Source organism: Notechis scutatus, chromosome 1, assembly GCF_049901735.1.
Source record: "Notechis scutatus isolate UNSWTSFEM ecotype Mainland chromosome 1, rNotScu1.2, whole genome shotgun sequence".
Classification (NCBI taxonomy): domain Eukaryota; kingdom Metazoa; phylum Chordata; class Lepidosauria; order Squamata; family Elapidae; genus Notechis; species Notechis scutatus.
The window spans coordinates 163,933,198-163,954,707 of NC_142009.1; the positions used below are offsets into that span (position 1 = coordinate 163,933,198).

General features: G+C 37.4%; 1 protein-coding gene across 4 annotated transcripts in view; it reads right to left on the reverse strand.

Annotated features, from left to right (window-relative positions):
* UBE2F (ubiquitin conjugating enzyme E2 F (putative)) overlaps positions 1 to 21,510 on the reverse strand; it is a 60,790-nt gene that overhangs the window by 17,926 nt on the left and 21,354 nt on the right. For all 4 annotated transcript variants that reach the window (XM_026673149.2, XM_026673148.2, XM_087949412.1 and 1 more), the window contains 2 exons: positions 12,968 to 13,038; positions 3,714 to 3,771 (listed from right to left, as the gene is read on the reverse strand). In XM_026673149.2, the coding sequence (XP_026528934.1) occupies positions 3,714 to 3,771; positions 12,968 to 13,038 (129 nt within the window). The remainder of the gene's footprint in view (positions 1 to 3,713; positions 3,772 to 12,967; positions 13,039 to 21,510) is intronic.

Here is a 21,510-nt window from a genome sequence, read left to right on the forward strand (position 1 = left end):
CGGCAAACAGGAAGTGTGGGGCGCCCTCGTCTCCAAGAGGCAGTCGGGACTCCTCTATCTTCCTTGTTCCTCCGCTCCCCCCACAGGCGCCCCCTGACACGAGCAGCATTGAACTGGCCACACCCATCTTAACTGGGGTTTATTTTGGTGGTAGCACTTACACTACGAGCATCCTGAAAAATTATGCTAGGGTTTATTTTCTGGTTGGGTCTTATTTTTGGGGAAACATGGTAGTCATCCTGCTTAGATCTTCAGGGAATTAAAATGTGCCTTAATATCACTTAATTAATCACTGTAATGAGAAATCAAGTATGCAAAGACAAATTCATTTTTCCTAAACTTCTTACAATCCATAGGTGGCAACTAAATGGTTATGAAATCAAAGAAAATACTTTAGGATCTTTTTCAGACCTCTGGCAGAGAAGTGCTCATGTGGACTATGTACTTAGAATGCTTAAAATTCAGCTTTGGAACAATTAGATTTTTTTTAACTAATGGGTAATCTCTTTTAATTCTTATGGCCCTAAATATGTTCTCTAGCAAGGTAAGCTCCCAATTCGTGTATGGTGTGCAGCAATTACTCAGAATTTGGAAAGTGTGGCAGTCTAAATTCCTGTAAAATGTTTTTCAAGCTCCATACTGTTTTTCCAGTGTAGTTCTCTACTGTGAGGCTGGTGAAAATAAGACTGAAAACAAGACTGGGCAAACTTTCTTTATCTACTAGTTAATGGACTTAACCATTCTGTGACTAACACTTTTTAATGAAAAATACAAAAAGTTAACAACATAAAGATTAAACAGCCTATAGAAAAAGATACATTTTTACAGATTTTCTAAATCTGCAGACGCAACCCAAATGGAAATTTTACATTGTTTTAAAGTAAGTATATTAAAGATTCAGGTTGTATTAATTTGCTGAGTAATGTGCATTTCCTACTCATTTAAATAAATCTGCATTAATATCATTAACAGTTACACCTTAAATATTAAAGAGTTGCTATGATGATTCAATTAATCTTCTAAAAATACTTCATTCTCTCCAGAATGAGGAAACTAAGGAATGAGAGATGTCAAATACAGATAACAAGGGAGGGCAGAGAGAAAAAAACAGAAGGATCAGATATATATCCTGAACAGAACTGAATCTTTTCTGTGTTCACCATCACAATATTCAACTAAAGTACTGAGGTACTAAAGTTAATAGATATGGACCTGATCACCAGAAATACAATGAACAAGCAGAATATTTAATAAAGGAGATAACCTACCAACCCCTCCTGTATCTCATAGTACTTTCAATGAAGTTTCTTTCAACAAATAAATAACAAGAAAAAGGCGAAGGAAACAGTTGATCCACTAAAGAGAGAAGATGGCAAGGAAGTAACAGGCAGTAGAGAGAAAGCAGAGCTGCCTAAAACTCATTTTTTGCATCAGTCTTCATGCAAAAAGAAACTATAGCCCAACCTACCAAAAACATAACTGTAAAAGACAGACTAGAAATAAAAAATTAAAATTAAAATAAGCAAGAAAGTGGTAAGAGTATCAACTTCAAACCGAAACTGGCAGAAGCCATTTTGTTGATTCTCAATTGCCACACAGTATGGGGGGGTGAGGTGGGGAGAAGGAGGCTGGAATGAACTGCCAGACACAATATCCCTTTCTCGTGTTTGATGAGAACGGAGAAGAGTGCCAAGGGAGCCACCAGTGAACCTAACTGGACAATGTGATCTGTGACATTTGGAGAGGGAATTATTTACTATTTTAACTATACTGAAACTGCAGGAAATATTCAGAGCTGGTTTTACATTTAATCATGCCAATATGATGTGCCCAATCAAGAAGTTCTTTGAGAAAGATCTGAGTCGCAGAGTTCTGATTTGCTTGGGCTCGAAGATCGGAAACCTTCACAACCTGTCTTATCTTGATGAATATAAATCACTGGGACCTGACAGATTACATCCCAGAGTTCTGAAGGAACTGACAGATGTTATCTCAGAACCATTGTACCACACCTTTCAAAAATCCTGGAGCACTAGGGAACTACTAGAGGATTGGAAAAGAGCTGATGTGATTCTCATCTTCAAAAGGGGAGAAAAAAAAACAGATCTAGGAAACTACAGACCAATCAGCCAAACTTCAATATCTGGGAAGATACTGGAAAAGATAATCAAAAACCAGATCTCTGAACACGTGGAAATAAATAAAGTTATAACTAGTAGCCAGCAAGGGTTTCTTAAAAATAGATCATGCCAAACCAATTTTATTTCATTCTTTGACAAAGTGACTAAGTTAGCAGACCAGCAAAATGCTGTGGATATAGTATACTTAGACTTTAGCAAAGTATTCAACAAAGTAGACCACAGCCTACTTCTTGGTAAACTAGAAAAATGAGGGATAAACAGCATCACCACCACCAGATGGATTTATAACTGGCTGACAAACTAAGTACACAACAAGCAGTCCTTAATAGTAGTACATCTACACGGAGGGGAAGTAAGTAAGCAGCAGGATACCTTAAGGTTCCGTCTTAGGCCCAGTACTCCTCAATATCTTCATAAATGACTTAGATAAGGGAATAGAAGGAGAACTCATCAAATTTGCAGATGACACTAAGCTGGCAGGAATAGCCAACACACCAGAAGACAAGCTCAGGATCCAAAAAGATGTTGACAGACTTGAACAATGGGCCCTACCCAACATGAAATTTAATGTACAGAAAAGTTATGTTTTACACCTAAGCAGGAAAAACTAGATACATGTAGATATTAGGTGAAACCTGGCTCAAAAACAGTAACTGTGAGTGGAAATCCAAGTGGACGATCATTTGAACACGAACTAGTATAGTGTATGGCAGCAGCCAAATAAGCTAATACAATCCTCCATTGTATAAACAAAGGCACAGAATCAAAATTACGTGAAGTATTAGTACTGCTTTATAAACCTATAGTAAGACCACACTTGCAATATGCATCCAGTTTTGGTCACCACATTAAAAAAAAGATGATACTTTGAAAAAAAAGTGCAAGGAAGAGCAACTAAGATGATTAAGGGTCTGGAGACAAAAACATATGAAGAATGGTTGCAGGCCAATCTAGAGAAAAGAAGGACTAGGGATGACATGATAGCAACACTCCAGTATTTGAGGGGCTTTCACAAAGAAGGGGAGGTCAGTTTATTTTCCAAAGCATCAGAAGGCAAGACAAGAAGCAATGGACGGAAACTAATAAAGGAGAGAAGCAATCTGGAATTAAAGAGAAATTTCCTAAAAGTGAGGACAATTAACCAGTAGTACAGCTTGCTTTCAGTTAAGTGCTTCATCACTGGAGGTTTTTAAAGAAAAGACTGCATGACCACCTGTCTGAAATGGTGTAGGGTATCCTGCTTGAGCAGAGGGTTGGACTAGAAGATCTCCAAGATCCCTTCCAGCTCTATTCTGATTGAAGTAGAACTGGAAGTCAGATTTCCCATCGTTCTTTGGGTACTCTGAAAATCTTTCATATTTATTGTTGACTGCCTAAAGTTATCTTTTACAAAACAGGCAGCCATGTAAATTTCTAAATAAAAAAAATTAAGTCTCATCTATTTTAGAGGACAAGAGCTTAAACTCCCACTGAAATCAATATTACATGGGTTGGTTGTACCTTAAGCATTTGTTTTCTGAAATGTTTCTAATATACAAGGTAAAACCAAAGGAATATTTATATATAACTCACCTTTAAGGTTCTAGTGGGAGCCCAGCCAGTACCATCAATAGAATGTTCTCTTAATAAACTGAAAGAGGTAAGAAAATATTATCTTACAATTCACATTTTTAAATACACTAGGTTTTAGAAATGCAATCAATGTAACAGAACATGCACATTCACTTAATGAATACTGTAGAGTAATATTTTACAAGTATTGCCAAAGTATATTTACATTATAAAAAGGTCTGAAAGTATCATATTATATTTATATCAAATATAGGTATTCCTCGACTTACAACCATTTATTTAGTTACCGTTCCAAGTTACAAAAGCATGAAAAAAGGAAATTATGACTGTTTCTCACACTTATGACAGTTGTAGCAACCCCAGTCACGTGATCAAAATTCAGATACTTGACAACTAGTTCATATTTATGATAATTGCAGTGTCCTAGAGTCAATCATTTTTTGCAACCTTCTGACAAGCAAAGTCAAGGAGGAAGCCAGATACCCTTAATAACCGTTACTAACAACTGCAATGATTCACTTAACAACTGTGGCAAGAAAGGTCATAAAATGGGGCAAAACTCACTTAATAACTGTCTTGCTTAGCAACATAAAATTTGGGCTGAATTGTCGTTGAAAGTCAAGAATAACTTGACTTACAACAATTATGTATGTAAACATATACCTTTAGTTTTAAAAAGATATGGAATTATACCTATTTCTGAAGAAGTTATTTCTTCAGATAATGAGAACTATTAAAATTATTAATATTGCTAGGTTTTTTTTTCTTCATATCCCTCATCTACCTTCTTGCTTGACTATTATTCTGTTAAACATGACTGTTATTAGTCTATTATCATTGGCTTGATAAAGATTCTCTTTTTTTATGTCAGCTTCAGTTATTTGAACACTAGCTACCACTAGTCTTCTTAAAACTGAACATAACTATTTTCCTTAATCTATTTTAATAAGATTTAATCTATCATCTCCTGATGGCAGCCTCCATAAAATGGTCTCTAGTAGTTCTGATGTTTTCTATTATTTTCTGTGGCTCTGCGAATTTCATACTCAAGAGATGAGATTTTGAATATCAGACAGTGGACTTTAAATAACATGCAGCTTTCTGGGACTATTCGTCCCTTTTCAATGCTGAGGAAATTCTGACTGAGGGAATGACGGTTCTCTCTTTCAGCATGGCAGTTAGAAAGAAGCCGAAGAGAAACAAGACAAGGAGGGGCAAGCAAGAAGGCATTTTACAAAGACTCATGAAGCATGGGGCAAGAAATTCGCCCCCCTTGCTGTATTTAACTAATCTTTGCTCAGTCGAAAATAAGACTGATGAAATACTCCTTTTAAATAGGAACAACTCAGACTTTTCCGATTCAGCAGCCCTCTTCTTCATTCAAATATGGCTAAATGATTAAATTAATGATAGTTGCTTGCAAATGGTCAGAATTTCAGATTCAAAGAGCAAATAGAATTGCAGAAGCATCTGGTAAAAAGAAGGGAGGTGGTATCTGCTTTTATATTAACAACCAGTGGCATAAAAATGTCACTATATTAAAGAAATTTTGTGATGTGGACTTAGAGACATTATTCATTATTTGTATACCCTATTATGCTCCCCAAGAGTTTTCTTCATTCATCCTAGTTGAGATCTACATACCACTCCAAGTTTGCATAAACAAGGCATTGCAAACCTTAACTGACCAAATCCTGTGTGCTGAACAAAGATATCCAGACTCCCTACTTAACATTATGATGCAGTGGTGCGTTTCAAAAAAGTTTTACCACCGGTTTGGTGGGCGTGGCTTGGTGGGCGTGCTTTGTGCGTGTGCAAATGCACACTTTGTGCAGGCACAGAGGCTTTCTAACTCACCTCCTGCAATCCTGTACTCTGTCGCTTCAGCAGCTGATGTGCGGCAATCTGCTGTGCCGCTCAAAGCAGCTGCACTTCACAAGCAGGGAATAAAGGTCAATATGGAAGCCCAGGTGGGCAGGTGGGCCCAACAGCAACTCCAACAGCTCCTCGGAGAACCGGTTTGGTCTCTGCTGCTCTTTGGCGCTACCGGTACGCCAGTACTGGGCCAAACCGGTAGAATACCACCACTGGTATGATGGTATTTTAACAGAGCTAACCTAAGGCAAGAGCTGCCAAGATACATTCAACATGTCAACTGTCTCACAAGAGAAACTCACCAATGCTACTCTACATTAAAAGATGCCTACAATCTGGAACTGGCAAGTGACCTGAATGTGTTCTCCTGTAGATTTGAGAGGAGACTTCGGTCAATGATTGTTGCCTTTTCCATCTCAGATACACCAACAACAGCCAAGTCAACTCCATCCCTCTGGGCCCACCACCTCTTGTGATCACAGAAAAAGATGTGTGAGGTCTGTTTCACAGACAACTATAGAATCAGGCTGGAAAAGCACCAGGCCCACACAGGGTAACTCCTTTTGCATTGAAAGTCTGTGCTGATCAACTGGCCCCAATCTTCACCTGCATCTTTATTAAATCACTGGAGATGTGTTATGTTCCTTCTTGTTTCAAATACTCTACTATCATTCTGGTGCCCAAGAACCCTTCCATCAAGGAGTTGAATGATTACAGACCAGTTGCTCTGACATCCATAGTTATGAAAACCTTCGAAAGGTTAGTGCTGGCCCACCTGAAAGCCATCAAAGATTCACTGCTAGAACCCTTGCAATTTACCTACTCTGCAAATAGGTTGGCAGATGATGCTGTCAATATGGTACTGCACTACATCTTAACATCTTGAATCCCTAAAGACCTACAGTGCATTCAGAAAGTATTCAGACCCCTTTCACTTTTGCCAATTTTGTTATGCTGGAGCCTGATTCTAAAGTTGTTGAAATTCATTTTTTTTTCATTAATCTACACTCAGAACCCCATAATGATAAAGTGAAAAAAAATTAGAAATGCCTTTAAATTTATTAAAAAGAAGAAAACTGGCCTATCATATTGGCATAAGCATTCAGACCTTTCACTCAATAAATTGTTGAAGCACCTTTGGCAGCAATTACAACCTCGAGTCTTTTTGGGTATGACACGACAAGCTTTGCACACCTGGATTGGGGGATTTTCTGCCATACTTCCTTGCAATTCTCTCAAGCTCAGTCAGGTTGGATGGTGATCATGGTTGGACAGCCATTTTCAGGTCCCTCCAATGATGTTCAATAGGTTTCAAGTCTGTCTGGGCCACTCTAGGACATTCACTGTTGCCCCTAAGCTTGCGCTATCTTGGCTGTGTACTTAGGATCGTTGTCATGTTGGAAAGTGAACTTTCGACCCAGTCTGAGGTCCTGAGTGCTGTGGAGCAGGTTTTCATTGAGGATATCCTTGTACTTTGTTTAACTTTTCTTCGACCCTGACCAGTCTCCAAGTCCCTGCTGCTGAAAAACAGCATAATGCAAACACCAAGCAGGCTTTCATATGCTTTGCACTGAGGAGAGGCTTTTGTCTAGCCATAAAGCCCAGATCGGTGGAGGGCTGCACTGATGGTTGTCCTTCAGGAACTCTGTCCCATTTCCACACACAATCGCTGAGCTCAGTCAGAGTGACCATTGGGCCCTTGGACACCTCTCTTACTAAGGCCGTTCTTTCCAATTGCTCAGTTTGACTGGTTGACCAGCTCTTGGAAGAGTCCTAGTTGTGCCAAACTTCTTCCATTTGAGAATTATTGGAGGCCACTATGCTCTTGGGAACTTTCAGTACATCAGAAATTTTATTGTAGCCTTCCCCAGATCTTTGCCTTGTAATAATCCTGACTCTGAGCTCTGCAGGCAGGTCCTTCATGGCATTGTCAGCTGTGACGCCTTCTATAGAGAGGTATGTGCCTTTCCAAATAATTTCCAATCAATTTAATTTACCACAGGTGTCCAATCAAAGTGTAGAAACATGTCAGCAATGATCAACAGAAATGAGAAGCACCAAGAGTTAAATTTTGCATGTTGCTGCAAAGAGTCTGAATACTTATGCCAACATATTTCAGTTTTTCCTTTTTAATAAATTTACAAACATTTCTAAAAATTCTGTTTTTGCTTTGTGTTGCATGCCAAACTAGACACAAGGACAGTCCCCCCCCCCCCACCATGCCACCTCTCTGCTGAACACCTAACTCCCATAGCACTGTTTCAGGCCTAAGGATATTTACCCATACAGTAGGCTGTATTGCTATTAACATTCTCATTTCTCATTCTTTCTCATCTTCTCTTCTTTCCTACCCTGTTTCTCCAACAATATGGCCTCCCCCAATAGGAAGTCCCAGCATGTTTTATAGGCATGAAATGAAATTAAGCCCCGCCCCAAATTAAGGCCTATATTAAAACATGCAAAATGGGGGAATGGTGGGGGCTTGCCATTAGGAAGTACTTTTGTTGCACACCCAGATATGGTGCTGCCTGCGTTCACCCAGATATGGTGCTGCCTGCGTTGACCCCGATACGAAGTGCCCCACCAACGCCGAGGTCAACATCCAAGCCATCGCTGCCCGCCCGAAGATGCAAGCGGGGAATTAAGTCACCCCACAAAAAGACAGCCTAGCCATTTTTTCAGGGCTCAAAAAAAAATAAGACCCGGCCTTATTATATGAGAAACACGGTACTAACTTCTATTGGTATCATTCTTTATCACTTGTTTATATGTTATGATTAATGATATGTGATCTATGATTAGTGATCTATGATTATATGATTTGTGATCTAGGAACTATCACTTTGTTGTTTGATTGAAAACTTATACACCGGAGACAACTTCTTTGTGTGTTCACTTGGCCAATAAAGAATTCTATTCTATTAATCACACTTGGCCAATGAAGAATTCTATTTCTATTTCTGTTCATTCCTATTCAAATTTCTAATTAATTTTCTTTGTTAGCAACCTCATTTCAATATTGCAGAAATAATATTTATAATATAATATTTCAGAAAAGTCTGGCCAGTGCATAAATTATGGAAATATTATGTGATGTCCAGATTTAATTGGGGGAGCAACATCTCTTAATATTTCATTTGCTTGATCTATTTGTCATGGAATAAACCTATAGTCTGTGCAGTAATATTTACCCCCTTGCAGATGTTATGAATTTTTCCTTATTTCTCTCTCTAAATCTTAATTAAGTTTCATGTGGGGCATCTGAATGAACAAATAAAATCAACATTTGATGCCAGTTTCATTTTTTAATTATAATTTTATTAATAATATCAAAGTATAAATACAAGTTATGAAAATAGTGGGAAAACGGAGGAGTGAAAGGGGAAAGGAAAAACTGTAGGGTAACGGAGAAAAGAAAACGAAAAGCATTGACTTCTAACTCTTTTTAGTGCAGTAGAATACATTATAGCTTCAACTTTTTACTTTTGCATATGTAATATGTACTGGCCATTTCTATAACAACAAACTTATCTAAAATCAGCAAAACCCAAAGTAAAATTTCATTTTTTCCCATCGGAAGCACAAAATCCACAAGCAGTTTCCAAGCAGAAGCAAAATTGAATGTATTCTTTTCTTTGATTAGAGAAGTTAATTTAGCCATATCTGCTAGTTCCATCCGTTTTTCCAGTTATTCATCCATTACTTGAGAAATAAAGTGGTCCAGTGTGAAAAGTAATAATGCTCCTCATTAACTAAAGACCAATTATTTCAATTATCAATTTGATCAACAAACTTCCTCAAAACATCTGCCCCTCCATAGTTTCCTGGAACTACTGTCACCTGGTCAAGTACAATTTTGGCCTGTATGGAAATCACTATATAGACTATGTGCCATGATAAGAAGATCAAAGTACAATCTAAGAAAATGGGACTTCCCTATAGAAGATACTCTATGTGAATGTGGAGAAAAATTCATCTCCCATATGCTATGGTGCATATTATGTTCTTCAACATGTACGGAGGAAGACTCATGCTGCCAATATAGCCTGAAACTGGGCGAACATCATTTAGTTTTAATCCTACTTATTTTGTATACTATTTACATGTGTAACACTTTTATGACCTATTTTATTTGCTTAATATTGAAGGTTTATTATCTATCATTTGAAGGTGCTTCTGACACAAATCAAGATCAATAATCAGCGTGCCCCATCTCAGACTCTTGAATAAGAATATGTTGTGCTCAAAGGATATTTCTAAAGTTCTTTAGGAAGAACTCATTTGTGCTTATCTGTCTGAAAAAATGTTATAACATCATTTTTAAAACTACTGAGTTCCACTAATGCATTTCTTTTGTCTTCTCCACTTAGGACTAATATCTAGAGACCTAGTCCTTAACTGGAGAAGACATAAATGCATTTTCCTAAATGCGGGGAAAGAGAGGGCCAAATTTACCTCCTTAGAGAATGCATTCTGTAGACTAGGAATTATAGAGATGAAGGTACCTCATATCAACTTCTGCAGGTAGGGCTATTTTTTCAAAGTTCTTTCCTGCTGATCCAAATAAGTGCACAAGTTTATAGCATGAGAAGCAGTCCCACAATAATCAGACCTAAAGCCATTTATGGCTTTAAAGTTCAACCTCAAAAACAGATAGTCCCTGGCTTACACCCACAATTGGGATCAGAATTTCCGTTACTTAGCAAGACAAGTTAGTCACACCCAATTTTTTGGACTATTTTGCTACAGTTGTTAAGTGACTAACAGAGTAATTAAATGCATCCGATTCCCCCACGCCACACATTGACTCTGCTTATTGGAAGCCATCTAGGAAGGTTGCAAATGTCCATCATAAATACATGCCAGTTGTCAAGTGCTCGAATTTTGATCATATGACTGTGGGGATGCTACAACAGTCACATGTGCAAGCACTAGTTGTAAGTCATGTTAATTAATCAGTGGAGTGACTTGCATCCAGAGGTTGTGGGTGCTTCATGCCTAAAAGTTTTCAAGAAGAGACTGGATAACCATTTGTCTGGAAAGGTATAGGGTCTTTTGCTCCAATAGGGGGTTGGACTAAAGAGCTTCAAGGTCTCTTCCAAAACTGTTAAGTCTATGATTCTATGAATTTAAGTGCCATTGTAACTTTGAGTGATAGGTAAGTGAATGATTGAAAGTTGAGGATTACCCGTATTCAGATTGAGTCATTTACCAAGGGTAGCTCCAAGTAAAGCATGTTGCAGGTGCCAAGATTAGTTGTAATTAATGTGTGGATAACTTTTCCTAGGGCTCCCTGAATCAAGAAGGGCTGCAACTGGTAGAAAAGCTATAGTTGTCCAAACTTAATCCTTGTAACAGTTGCAATCTGCAATTCCAGCACCCGCAAAGAGTGAACTTTCTTGGGGAAGGCAATTCGATCCATCAGTACCCAGGTAAGCTGGAATTGGTAAGCTTCTCCTTAACAATTCCACCTTGCCTTAATTTATATTTCCTTCTGTTAATGGACTGGTTTAATCTTACAAAATTCTATGAAAATTAGAGAGAGGTTGAAGAGAGGAGGTGAGTGACAGAAAGAAAATAAAAACAAAAGGAAGAAAATGAGTTATTATACAGTGACTTAGATTACCAAGCTCACTAAAGCAAGTTAAAACAGAATTTTTTTTAAAAAAAATCAAGTTTTCAGGGGACAAAGGAATTTTAGATGTGCTTGTCAACAGACAAGAAGATGGAAGCCTAGAAAACACAGTTTATCACCAGGCTACCAATATTCCATGCATTCTGAATTTCAACAGCAACCATCTACTGCCGCACAAAAAGAGATGCATCAGAACACTATATGGCAGGGTGAGAACCCACTATAGTACCCAGCAAGCCGAACAGCTGGAGAGCAGGTACCTACATGACAATTCAGGAAGAATGGGTACCCACAATCATTTGCTACAAGACGTCTGTGGTGGGGAAAGAAAGGAAGAAACAAGGTACAAGACCAACCACATGGCACATCTTGCCATACAACATTTTGGAAGCTGTAGAACACAACAAGATTTGCAAGTGGGCACTGCATACTACCCAGAGGCTACCATATGAGGACAAATTATGCATTGTAAAGATTACTTGGAGGTGGGAGATACTTCCAATGTAATCTACTGGATCCCCTGCATGGATTGCCCATGACTATGTAGGACAGATGGGGAGGAAGTTAACGACCAGACTGCAAGAACACAAGTGAGCAATCAGACGAGGAGACCTGAACTTATTGGTAGCCTCACACTGCAATGAACAACGACATACATTTAATTTTGCAGCTACTAAGATTGTTGGATGAGCAGGAACAAAAACAACCAGGGAAATGATTGAAGCCAGGGAAATGGACACCTGGTCAGTGAACAAGAGTGCTTTTTTATCACCATCTTATCAAGTACTTAGAGGCGAGGGCTTGGCAACACAAGGAAACAACAGCGAATGACTTAATAGCCAGCCATCAATAGCCCAATCAACATCTAAAAAGCCACATACAACAGAGGTACCACATAAATACCACCCACACAATAGCCCAAAACATACACTCTGCTCGAGAGAAGTTCCCTGAAGATGGACTCCAGAAACGAGTCTGAAAGCTTGGAAGACTAAACCTCTAGCCCTGGTGGTCAACCCAGATTAGTTCCTGCAACATTATCCTGGGACATGTATATTCACCTTCATTCATGGAAAATATTGGTTGTCTATTTTATAAGCTATCACTTTTATTTCAGTTTTTTTAAAGCAAAAGATGATTATAACATTTCTCTCCTAGTCATAGAGGAAGACAGTATACCATGTTACACTTTCATTCCCTCTTTCCTTTCGTTTGTTAAATTTATATCTGAGCTTTCTTTTTTAAAAGCTGTGTAGTGACTCCATTCCTTCCCTTTATTTTAACTTTCTGTCATTCAGCTCTCTTCAACCGCTTTAATTTTCATAAAATTCTGTCCTATTTTCTTTATAAGAATGTACACAGTTGATGTTGTTCTTTCCTTAAAATGATGAAAGTAATTTACCATTTCAGAAGGGCATATTTAATAATTAATAGATTTAACATCAGATAAAGCCAATGTTTTAGTTTATAAAAATTACAATTACTAGAGTATAGAAGCAGGTAGATGGTTATCTTTATACTTAATATATCTTTTGCATAATTTTTGTCCACTGAATTAGCTGCTAATTAACAGCTCAACTGTTGATCAAACAGACTGAAGCAACAAGAAAATCCTCTATTTAGAAGTATTAGGCATTCCATTTTCTTTTTAAACTTATATGCTCTTTACCCACCCACCCCTTTTATGTACATATTTGATAAAATAGTAATAAAAGAAAACTGAACTATTTAAATAATGAATTACCTCAAACAGATTTCCCCTGTCTCAGTTATATTTGGATGCCAGATTCTTGTCAAACATTTTACCTTTGGAGGCTGTCAAAGAATAAAACAGAGATTACAATTTGTTATATATGAAAGGCAAATTGCTCCTTTTCTATCTCTCTACCTTCTATGCAGTGTGTATCTCAGCTCCATGAAGACACAGAAAAGACAGAAAATTCCTATCCCCGCCCCTTCTAACATATTTTTTCTTAACTTTCTACTTAGCTATAAAAATCAAGTATTGGGTAAACCATGCATTATTAACAAAACCATGACAAAGGTTTACATATATCAAATTAGAAATATTTTAATGTCTTTCATTTAAGCCAGGGGTATCAAACTCAAGGCTCGTGGGCTGGATCCAGCCCATGAGATGCTTAGATCTGGCCTGTGGGGCCGCCCTGTAAACAGCAAAGGACCGGCCCATGGTGCCTCTGTCAGCGAAAACTGAGCTCGGGAGGGCTGTGCACGCCTCCTGCAGCCCTCTGCCAGTGAAAACAGGTTGGGGGGGGCGCACCTGCTCCCCCGAGCTCTGCTTTTGCTGGCAGAGGGCTAGTAAAACAAACTAAAACAAAACAAAAGGATAAATGTTTCCCCTTTTGCATTTGAGCATGCAAGAAAGGAAAGGAGACAGGGAAAGACAAAGAAAAAGAAAGATGGGAAAAGAGCAAGGAAGGGAAAATAAGGAAAGAGGGGAAGGAAGAAGAATGAATGAAGAGGGAAGGAAAAAGAAGATAAGGAAGGAAGTTAGGAAGGAAGATTATAATGAGAGCTGTGAGGGAGGGTCTTAGCACTTGGCCACCACAGGTGCTCCCGACACGAGTAACTTCGAGGTGGCTACGCCCACCCCAAGGTTAAACACAACCCTCATGCGGCCCTCAATGAAATCAAGTTTGACACCCCTAACTTAAGCCAACTCATAATATTAGGAAACTAAATGATATTTGATGGATACAAATCAAGTTAGCATAGGGCTCATTTCTGGTTGGGGTGATGTGATTTCTGACTTGTTTAAACATAGTATCTATTTCCTAATAAGCTTAGTTAAAACTTATTTTAGAAATTTGGAAAAAATTGAAACATTCTTTGGCTCCTTACTTTTCTTCTATACCTTCATTCCTCAATCATCCTTTTTTAAAGCGGAGGATAGATCTGTTTAATATAAGGAATGGGAAGATACAGAAATTTATAGCAGAATTGTAATTACTAATGTGTTACATATTGTGTTTTAATCCGAGGCACTATTGAGGGATTTTCATAAGATTCATCAGAACAAAAATGTTGGCCATGCCACTGAATATGGTAATTTGTACTAATTGGAATATGAACTTGATAACAAAATCTAGAACAGCTACAATTTATATGGTCTGATTTCAGAAGGGTCTATTGTAAAACTTTGGGTTTTCTTCATTTGATGTGGGGGTGGTGGGGGGGGGGTTTTTTGGGGGGGGGGGGGGGGGTTTTTTTTTTTTTTTTATTATTGGGGGCCCCCGCCACCAAAAGTTTTCCCCCCTCTTGTTTTTTTAGTTTTTGGTTTTCTTCATAATCAGTTTTGATGACTTGATAAAATAAATTTAACAAGTATTTTGTGCTGCAACATAATAAGAAACCCAAATTATTTTCCAAAGGGGTTTAAGGTTACAATTAAACAGAAGCCTTGATTGCAATTACAAATAAATAAAATAGATGAATATAATTTTTCATAAGTTTTAATGGGCTTAAGGAACCAAATATAGATTGTTGAAGGAATGAAAGTACTTGACTCTCTTGATATTAAGATGTAACTTCTGACCAGCTCATTTGCACAAATCCTACTATTGGTTTAATGTCTATATTTCTTAACATGCATAAATTGATACAACAGAAGAAACTAATTCAATTGATTTAAAGGAATCAATTCAATTCCTGCTGTTTTGTTTGAAAAATTAACATAAGAGTTTGGAAAACCTTACAACGAAAGATAAATTTATTGAATTATGATCACAATTAATTCATGATACTTTTTCCATAATAAAGTTTGTACAAATGTCATTCTATGCTAAAATGTGTTTTAAATGTTTGTATTTCTCTTTAAAATCCCAAAAGTATTAATACTGTATTAAAATATAATACCAATAATTTTATGATTTTTCTTCCCATCTCTTTTTATAATGTTTTCCCATAGAAGAAAAACCAAAAGAAAAAAGGAAAGTGTGAAAAAAAAATTAAATGAGGGGAAAAAATGAAATATTTTAAATGGTTTCCAAACTTCTTTTCAACAGATAATTATAATTTTATTTTCCCTATTCCCCTGGAGATGCAATACACGTATCTTCAGCTTCTCATTTAATCCACATTTTCTCAATCTTCAGATCCATCAATCATAGAATCTAGAATAGGGTTGGAAGGAACCTTGAAGATCTTACTTTTTGGTGAAACTCATATTTTTGAAGATCATTTTATTATTTTTTTAGCAAGGTTTCCAGACATTCAGGAAAAAAACTGTTGATTTTTTTCTGACTAAATCACTTTTGCCATTTCTATAAATTCTGACCTCTTCACTATCCATTCCTCCACCGCTGGAATTATTTTTCTCCTTTTCTCACTTACTTTTCCTTTGGCCTTGGTTTTATTGCTTTTTAGTTTTACCCTGAAATTCTGTTTTTTAACAAAAAGTTTAAAGGTAACCCAACAAAGCAATATGATCTGTGGGTTTTTTTACAAAGATAAACAAGTTTGAATAGGAAAGGCTTATGAAAATGTTTATAATACTTTAAACTCTCAGCTCTAGGATACCACAGCAATCAACATTTATTTCATTTTTATTCAACATCTACATGAAGTCACCAGGTGAAGTCATCCATCAGGGTCAGGTATCACCTGTCCACCCTTGACAACTAACTTTCTACTCTGACCTTGAGTGAATGAAGTGATGGTGTCCAAGTGCTGTCAAGATACCTTAAGGATGATATAACAGAGGTACATGTTGAGGCTTAATACTTATAAGGCACAGAGGTTCAGAGTTCATAAGCCATCCGACTTAGAACAGATCTTATCTTCAGTTCTAAACAAAAAAATATTCCCCCATGTAGAATTGTTGTGTAACTTGGGGGTCCTCCTGAGCTACAGTATGTGCTTGATGAACAAATGGCAACTCTGGCTAAGAGGTATCTTGTACAAAAATTATAATCTTTCCTGGAATGGGAGGCACTGAACTTTCCTGGAATGGGAGACACTGAGTCATGACTTAGCTACTTCTTGTTTTACTCTACATAGAAGTGTCTCTGAATAGCATGTGGAAGCTATTACTGATCCAGAATGCAACAACCCAATTAGTTATAGGAATGCTTCAGTTATACCCATATAACACTTTTAATTTGAAAACTGCACTGGCTCCTTTTCGAGTCCTAAGTGAAATTCAAGGTGCTGGTTTAAAGCCCTTCATGGTTTAGAAAATGAATATCTTCTCAGATGGTCCCAGCCACCTGAATGGAACTTTGTCCTTGGCTTTTAGAAAGAGATTTAAAATGTGACTACTTTTTTTAGTCATAGGGAGAAATATTATAACTTCTCTCTTGTGAAGAATGCTGTTTTAAATTTTAGGTCAGACTGTGATATTCCCAGTTTTTTTATTTTGAACCCCCCTTATCCCTAAGGATTTGCTTTGTTATTAATGTTTATACTGCTATGCTATTTATTTTGAATCTGAATTGTATTTAATTATATTTAAAAAATCAAACTAATCTCTCCTATATCTTCCCAGTCACTTTCTTTCTCACTAATATAAAATAACAGGGTTGAAAGGATCTTTGGAGATCTTCTAGTCCAACCCTCAGCTCAAGCAAGAAACCCCTTACAATTGTAGATAAATTGTTCAACCTCTTCTGGAGATTTTCAAATGATGGCGCATCCACAATTTCTGGAGGCAAACCGTTCCACTGATTAATTGTTGTCACTGTCAGGAAATTTCTCCTTAATCCTAGATTGAATATCTTTAGTAAACTTCTGTTACTCTTTCTCCTGTCCTCGGGTCCTTTGAAGAATAGGTAAATCCCCTCCTCTCTGTGACATACCCTCAATTGGAAGACTGCTATCATATCATCTCTAGACTTTCTCTTTGTTAGACTGGACATATCTAGTTCCCACAAATCATTCATCGTATAGTTTAGCCTCCAGACCTCTTATCATATTTGTTGCTCTTCTCTACACTCTAGAGCAGGGTATCAAACTCAAAGCCCGTGGGCTGCATCTGGCCTGCAGGGTGCTTAGATCTGGCCCACAGGGACATCCTGGAAACAGTGATAGACCAGTCTGCGGTGCCACCAAAAACAGAGCTTGGGAGGGCGGCCCTCCTGAGGTCCATTTTCGCTGGCAGAGCGCTTGAGCAATTACAGGCACCCCTGACATGAGTGATGTTGAGCTGGCTACGCCCACTCTGGCCTCACCCACCCAGCTCCGCAAGGTCAAGCACAACCCTGATGCGGCCCTCAATGAAATCAAGTTTGACACTCCTGCTCTAGAGCTTCAAAATCTTTTTGATGTTGTGGGGACCAGAACTGGACAGTATTTCAAGTGTGGTCTCACTTGAGTATGAAGAGATACTATCACTTCATATGATCTTGAAACTATCTCTCAATTGATGCAGTTTAGGACTAAATTGGCCTTTTTGGCCACTGTGGCACATTGCAGACTCATACAGTGGTTGTCCATTAGGACACCTAGATCTTTCTCACAGTTCCTACTATTGAGTCAGATACCTGTGAATTTGAATAATAAATCATTCACTCCGGGATGTGTCAAATGGCATGTGAAAAGGCTCAGATTTCATTGCTTAAGTGATTTGATCCTGCTGTATCTATAGCTTTTTAAAATTCAAATGGCATGTGAAAAGGCTCAGATTTCATTGCTTAAGTGATTTGATCCTGCTGTATCTATAGCTTTTTATTGGTTTCAAAATATGAATGCCCTTTAAATTCAGAAGGAATTTTCCTATTGGGCACCAGGGACAGGTTCTGTGGAGGGTGCTTTTTCCATGGCTTGGGGTGTGTGGTTTCACTTGCTGCCTGGATCTTGCGCGTGTGCAGATGGGGCTTCACTCACTTGCACTTGTTCATGACTTGCCACGGATTGGTGCCAGCCCATGGCCCAGGGGTCGGGGACCCCTGCTTCAAGTCTTCCGAGTGGACATATGGCAAACCTATCATATCTCTGCAAAACAGGGAGGAAAGGAAAGGCCAACATTACGGCAATATAAATAAACTAACAGAGCTTCTCTGAACAAGTCAACATGAGGAAGCCTGCAGAATCTAAAGTAGAGCACTACGAGGCCCAGAAGAAGACACTATGTTCAAAACCCTGAATGAAGCCTGTTGAAAGGACATTGGATCTCTGTGATCCAATTTGTAAAGCAACTTAAATGGAGCAAATTTAAAGTGTAACATGACTTTCAGAGAAGTAGAGCACTTAGGACCATATGAATGACTGTATCTTTGATCCAGGAAAGAACAAAGTCATTCAAAGAATTTCAGCAAGACTACAATATGTTGAAAAGTAGAAAAATTCAGTAATACCTACAACGGGAGTATGGTAAAAATGATGGAATTGCAAAATGGCTAAATTAACTTCTTTACTGAAAAACAAAGCAACTGGAAATTCCTTATAGACTTTTTTCATGGAAAAATGTGCTTATGATTTGTGGTTTTAATGATTAGAAAAAATCTGCATAATATAAAAGAATAAGCTTTTTTCTAATTAGAGTAAGAGATAATTTTTATCAACAATTTTATAATTGTACTTTCAGTATATTTATTGCAAAGAAAATTGGAAGTCTCTTTTCTTCTTTTCTGAACTTTTTTCTTTCTTGTTCTTTTCTCTTTTCTGCATTTTTCATTAGTTTAATGTTTTAAGTTTCATTAGTTTTTATGTTCTGTGTAAAACTTTTAATGACATTTATGAAAAGATAAAGAATTAAAAGCAAAATGCTTACCATGCTAAGAAAGTTAAAAAGATGGACTAAAGGGACAGTTAAATTTGGAATACTGTCTTATTTAAAGTATTTTTTTAACTTAAATAGATAATGTATGGGAAAGAAGAATATTTAAATCTGTCATGGAAGCTGACTGGCTGACTGTGGTAAACAAATAAATAAGAAATAAAAAGAAGGGAAACAAGAACTTCTGGGAACTTCATGTGGTTATGGAAATATGGAGTATTGGAGTAATTGAAAGGGACTAAAACATTATGGACATTTAAACAAAACTTTTATTTTGTTACTCCTTTTATTATTACAAATTTGAAATAAAGAAAAAGTTATTGCTATAAAAGGAGTGAAAGTTATAGGAGGAAGGAGAGGATTTTGGGGCCACTCCAGAATAATATATTTGGTTATGACAAATGAATGTGCAAAACTGGGTATTATTTCATTAGTCAGCAAGATTATTTTATGTGTATAAGATGAAGAAATATACAGTACCCACACAGATGATGAAATAACAAGTATGTTTGTGGAATACTGAACCTTTAATGATTTAAGAGCTGTGGTAGCACAGTGTTCAGTACTGCAGGCTACTTCTGTTGACTGTTGATTGCCAGCACTTCAGCAGTTCAAGTCCCACTAGCTCAAGGTTGACTCAACCTTCCATCCTTCCAATCTGTGACCCAGATTGTTAGGGGCAATATGCTGACTCTGTAAACCACTTAGAGAGGGCTGTAAAAGTACTGTGAAGCGGTATATATGTCTAAGTGGTATTAGTAGTGCTAATATTGAAAATGGAAAGAGCTAAAATGTGTTGAAAAAGTGTTGAAGACAACGACAAAGGGCTCCTGGTTATGTTTACAAGAAAAAATAACTTTGATTGTAATTGCTGTAATGAAAGTTAGAAGTCATAGTCTTTTTTTCCCTTTTTTCCCTTTTTCCTTAATTGTTTCCTTTTTCCTTTTACTTTTTTTTCTTCTTTTCTGTCTTTTATATATTTCTTATTTTTCTTTGAAGTAAACATTTTCATTAAAAATATTAAAAAGAGAGAAAATATGCTTTAAAAAGATTTTTAGACAACTCTCTTCTCTTTTAGACTTCACCCGAAAGAAGACAAGAACTCTTGTAGAATCTCAAGATCAAAAAGGGTCTTGCTAGACTTGGACATTGGGTCCTATCCAGTGGTGTGATTCAGCCAATTTGTAACGATTTGGCAGAACTGATACCTAATTTTTTTATTGACTTTGGTGAACCGATTATGAATAAATCTGTGTTTCCAGAACACGTCTGGTTTTCATTCAACTTCCAGGTGGAAAAGAAACCCTCACCCCAAATGTTCACACTCCCAATCCCCCTTAAGGCTCTCGTTGGGAAAAACTCTGTGGCCTTTAAACTAAAGCCAATCAAGCCAGGCGCAAGAATAGATCTAAAATGCTCTCCACCCTTTTCCTAGCAGCTTAGGTGCGAGGACTCTCCAAAGTTTCCGGAATCAGTAACAGAGGAATCATCTTAAGTAGGGGGCTGTTTATCTCTCTCTCTCTCTCTCTCTCTCTCTCTCTCTCTCTCTCTCTCTCTCTCTCACACACACACACACACACACACACACAGGTTGATACTTCTTTTTCCTCTTTTCAACTGACTTTATTGCACACCATTTATAGCTCTCCAAACCTGCGCCATGAAAGCTTCTCCTTTCCAGGGTGACATTATCAGGGAATTAACAGGCTGTCTAGTTAGATAAAGCGCTAATGAGGGCACTGAGCCCCTAAAAGGACTCTGATGACTTTGTCCAAGGTATGGGTTTTTTTAAATTAGTTTTTCCATAGAAGACTAACTTCATAGCAGAAATACACCTGTCACTGCATCTTTATATTCTGTCACCTAGAAATCCATATCTGTTTTGTGTATTTAATTGTCTAAGTACCTTCTCTATTTACCTTGCAGATTAATTTTTAGGATGAGGTTACAAGACTTAAAGTAGATTCAGTAACTTGTTGTTTTCCAAGACATAAAACATATGGGGTTAATATATAATCCAACTTGGATTAAAATCAATGACAAAACTTTCATCAGCTGTAATTGGTCAGGATAGCTGTCTTAGTCCAACCCTCCATTTATAAAACTGCAAGAAACTTTGATCCGATCCGTAGTTCTATTACCTTTGCATGTTGTTAGTCAACAACCCCCTCTCCAATGTTACCACTGCCCTGAATACTTTATCATATTGGCTAATCGTGGTAAATACAAATCATTTGTTTGAAAAATAAAGGTACAGTTTACAGTATTGATGATGAATGTAAATGAAAAGGCAATTTCCAAAGCCTTCCTTTCCAACTGAGTGAAATCGGAGTCACCTCCCAGAGTGGGACGTCTTTTTTCCCCGTTCTTCTATTTTAAGTTTCTTTCTGGAAATCTTACAGGCTTTATCTTAATCTTCTCTTTTTTGAAGATTATATTTCTGAAAATAGATAAGATAAATCTCTGAGGAACACGTAGGAGAAACTTGACTCGAAGAATTCCTGCTTGAAATGAGTCTCCTTCATTGGAAATTCTAATTTGGAAATGTAGAA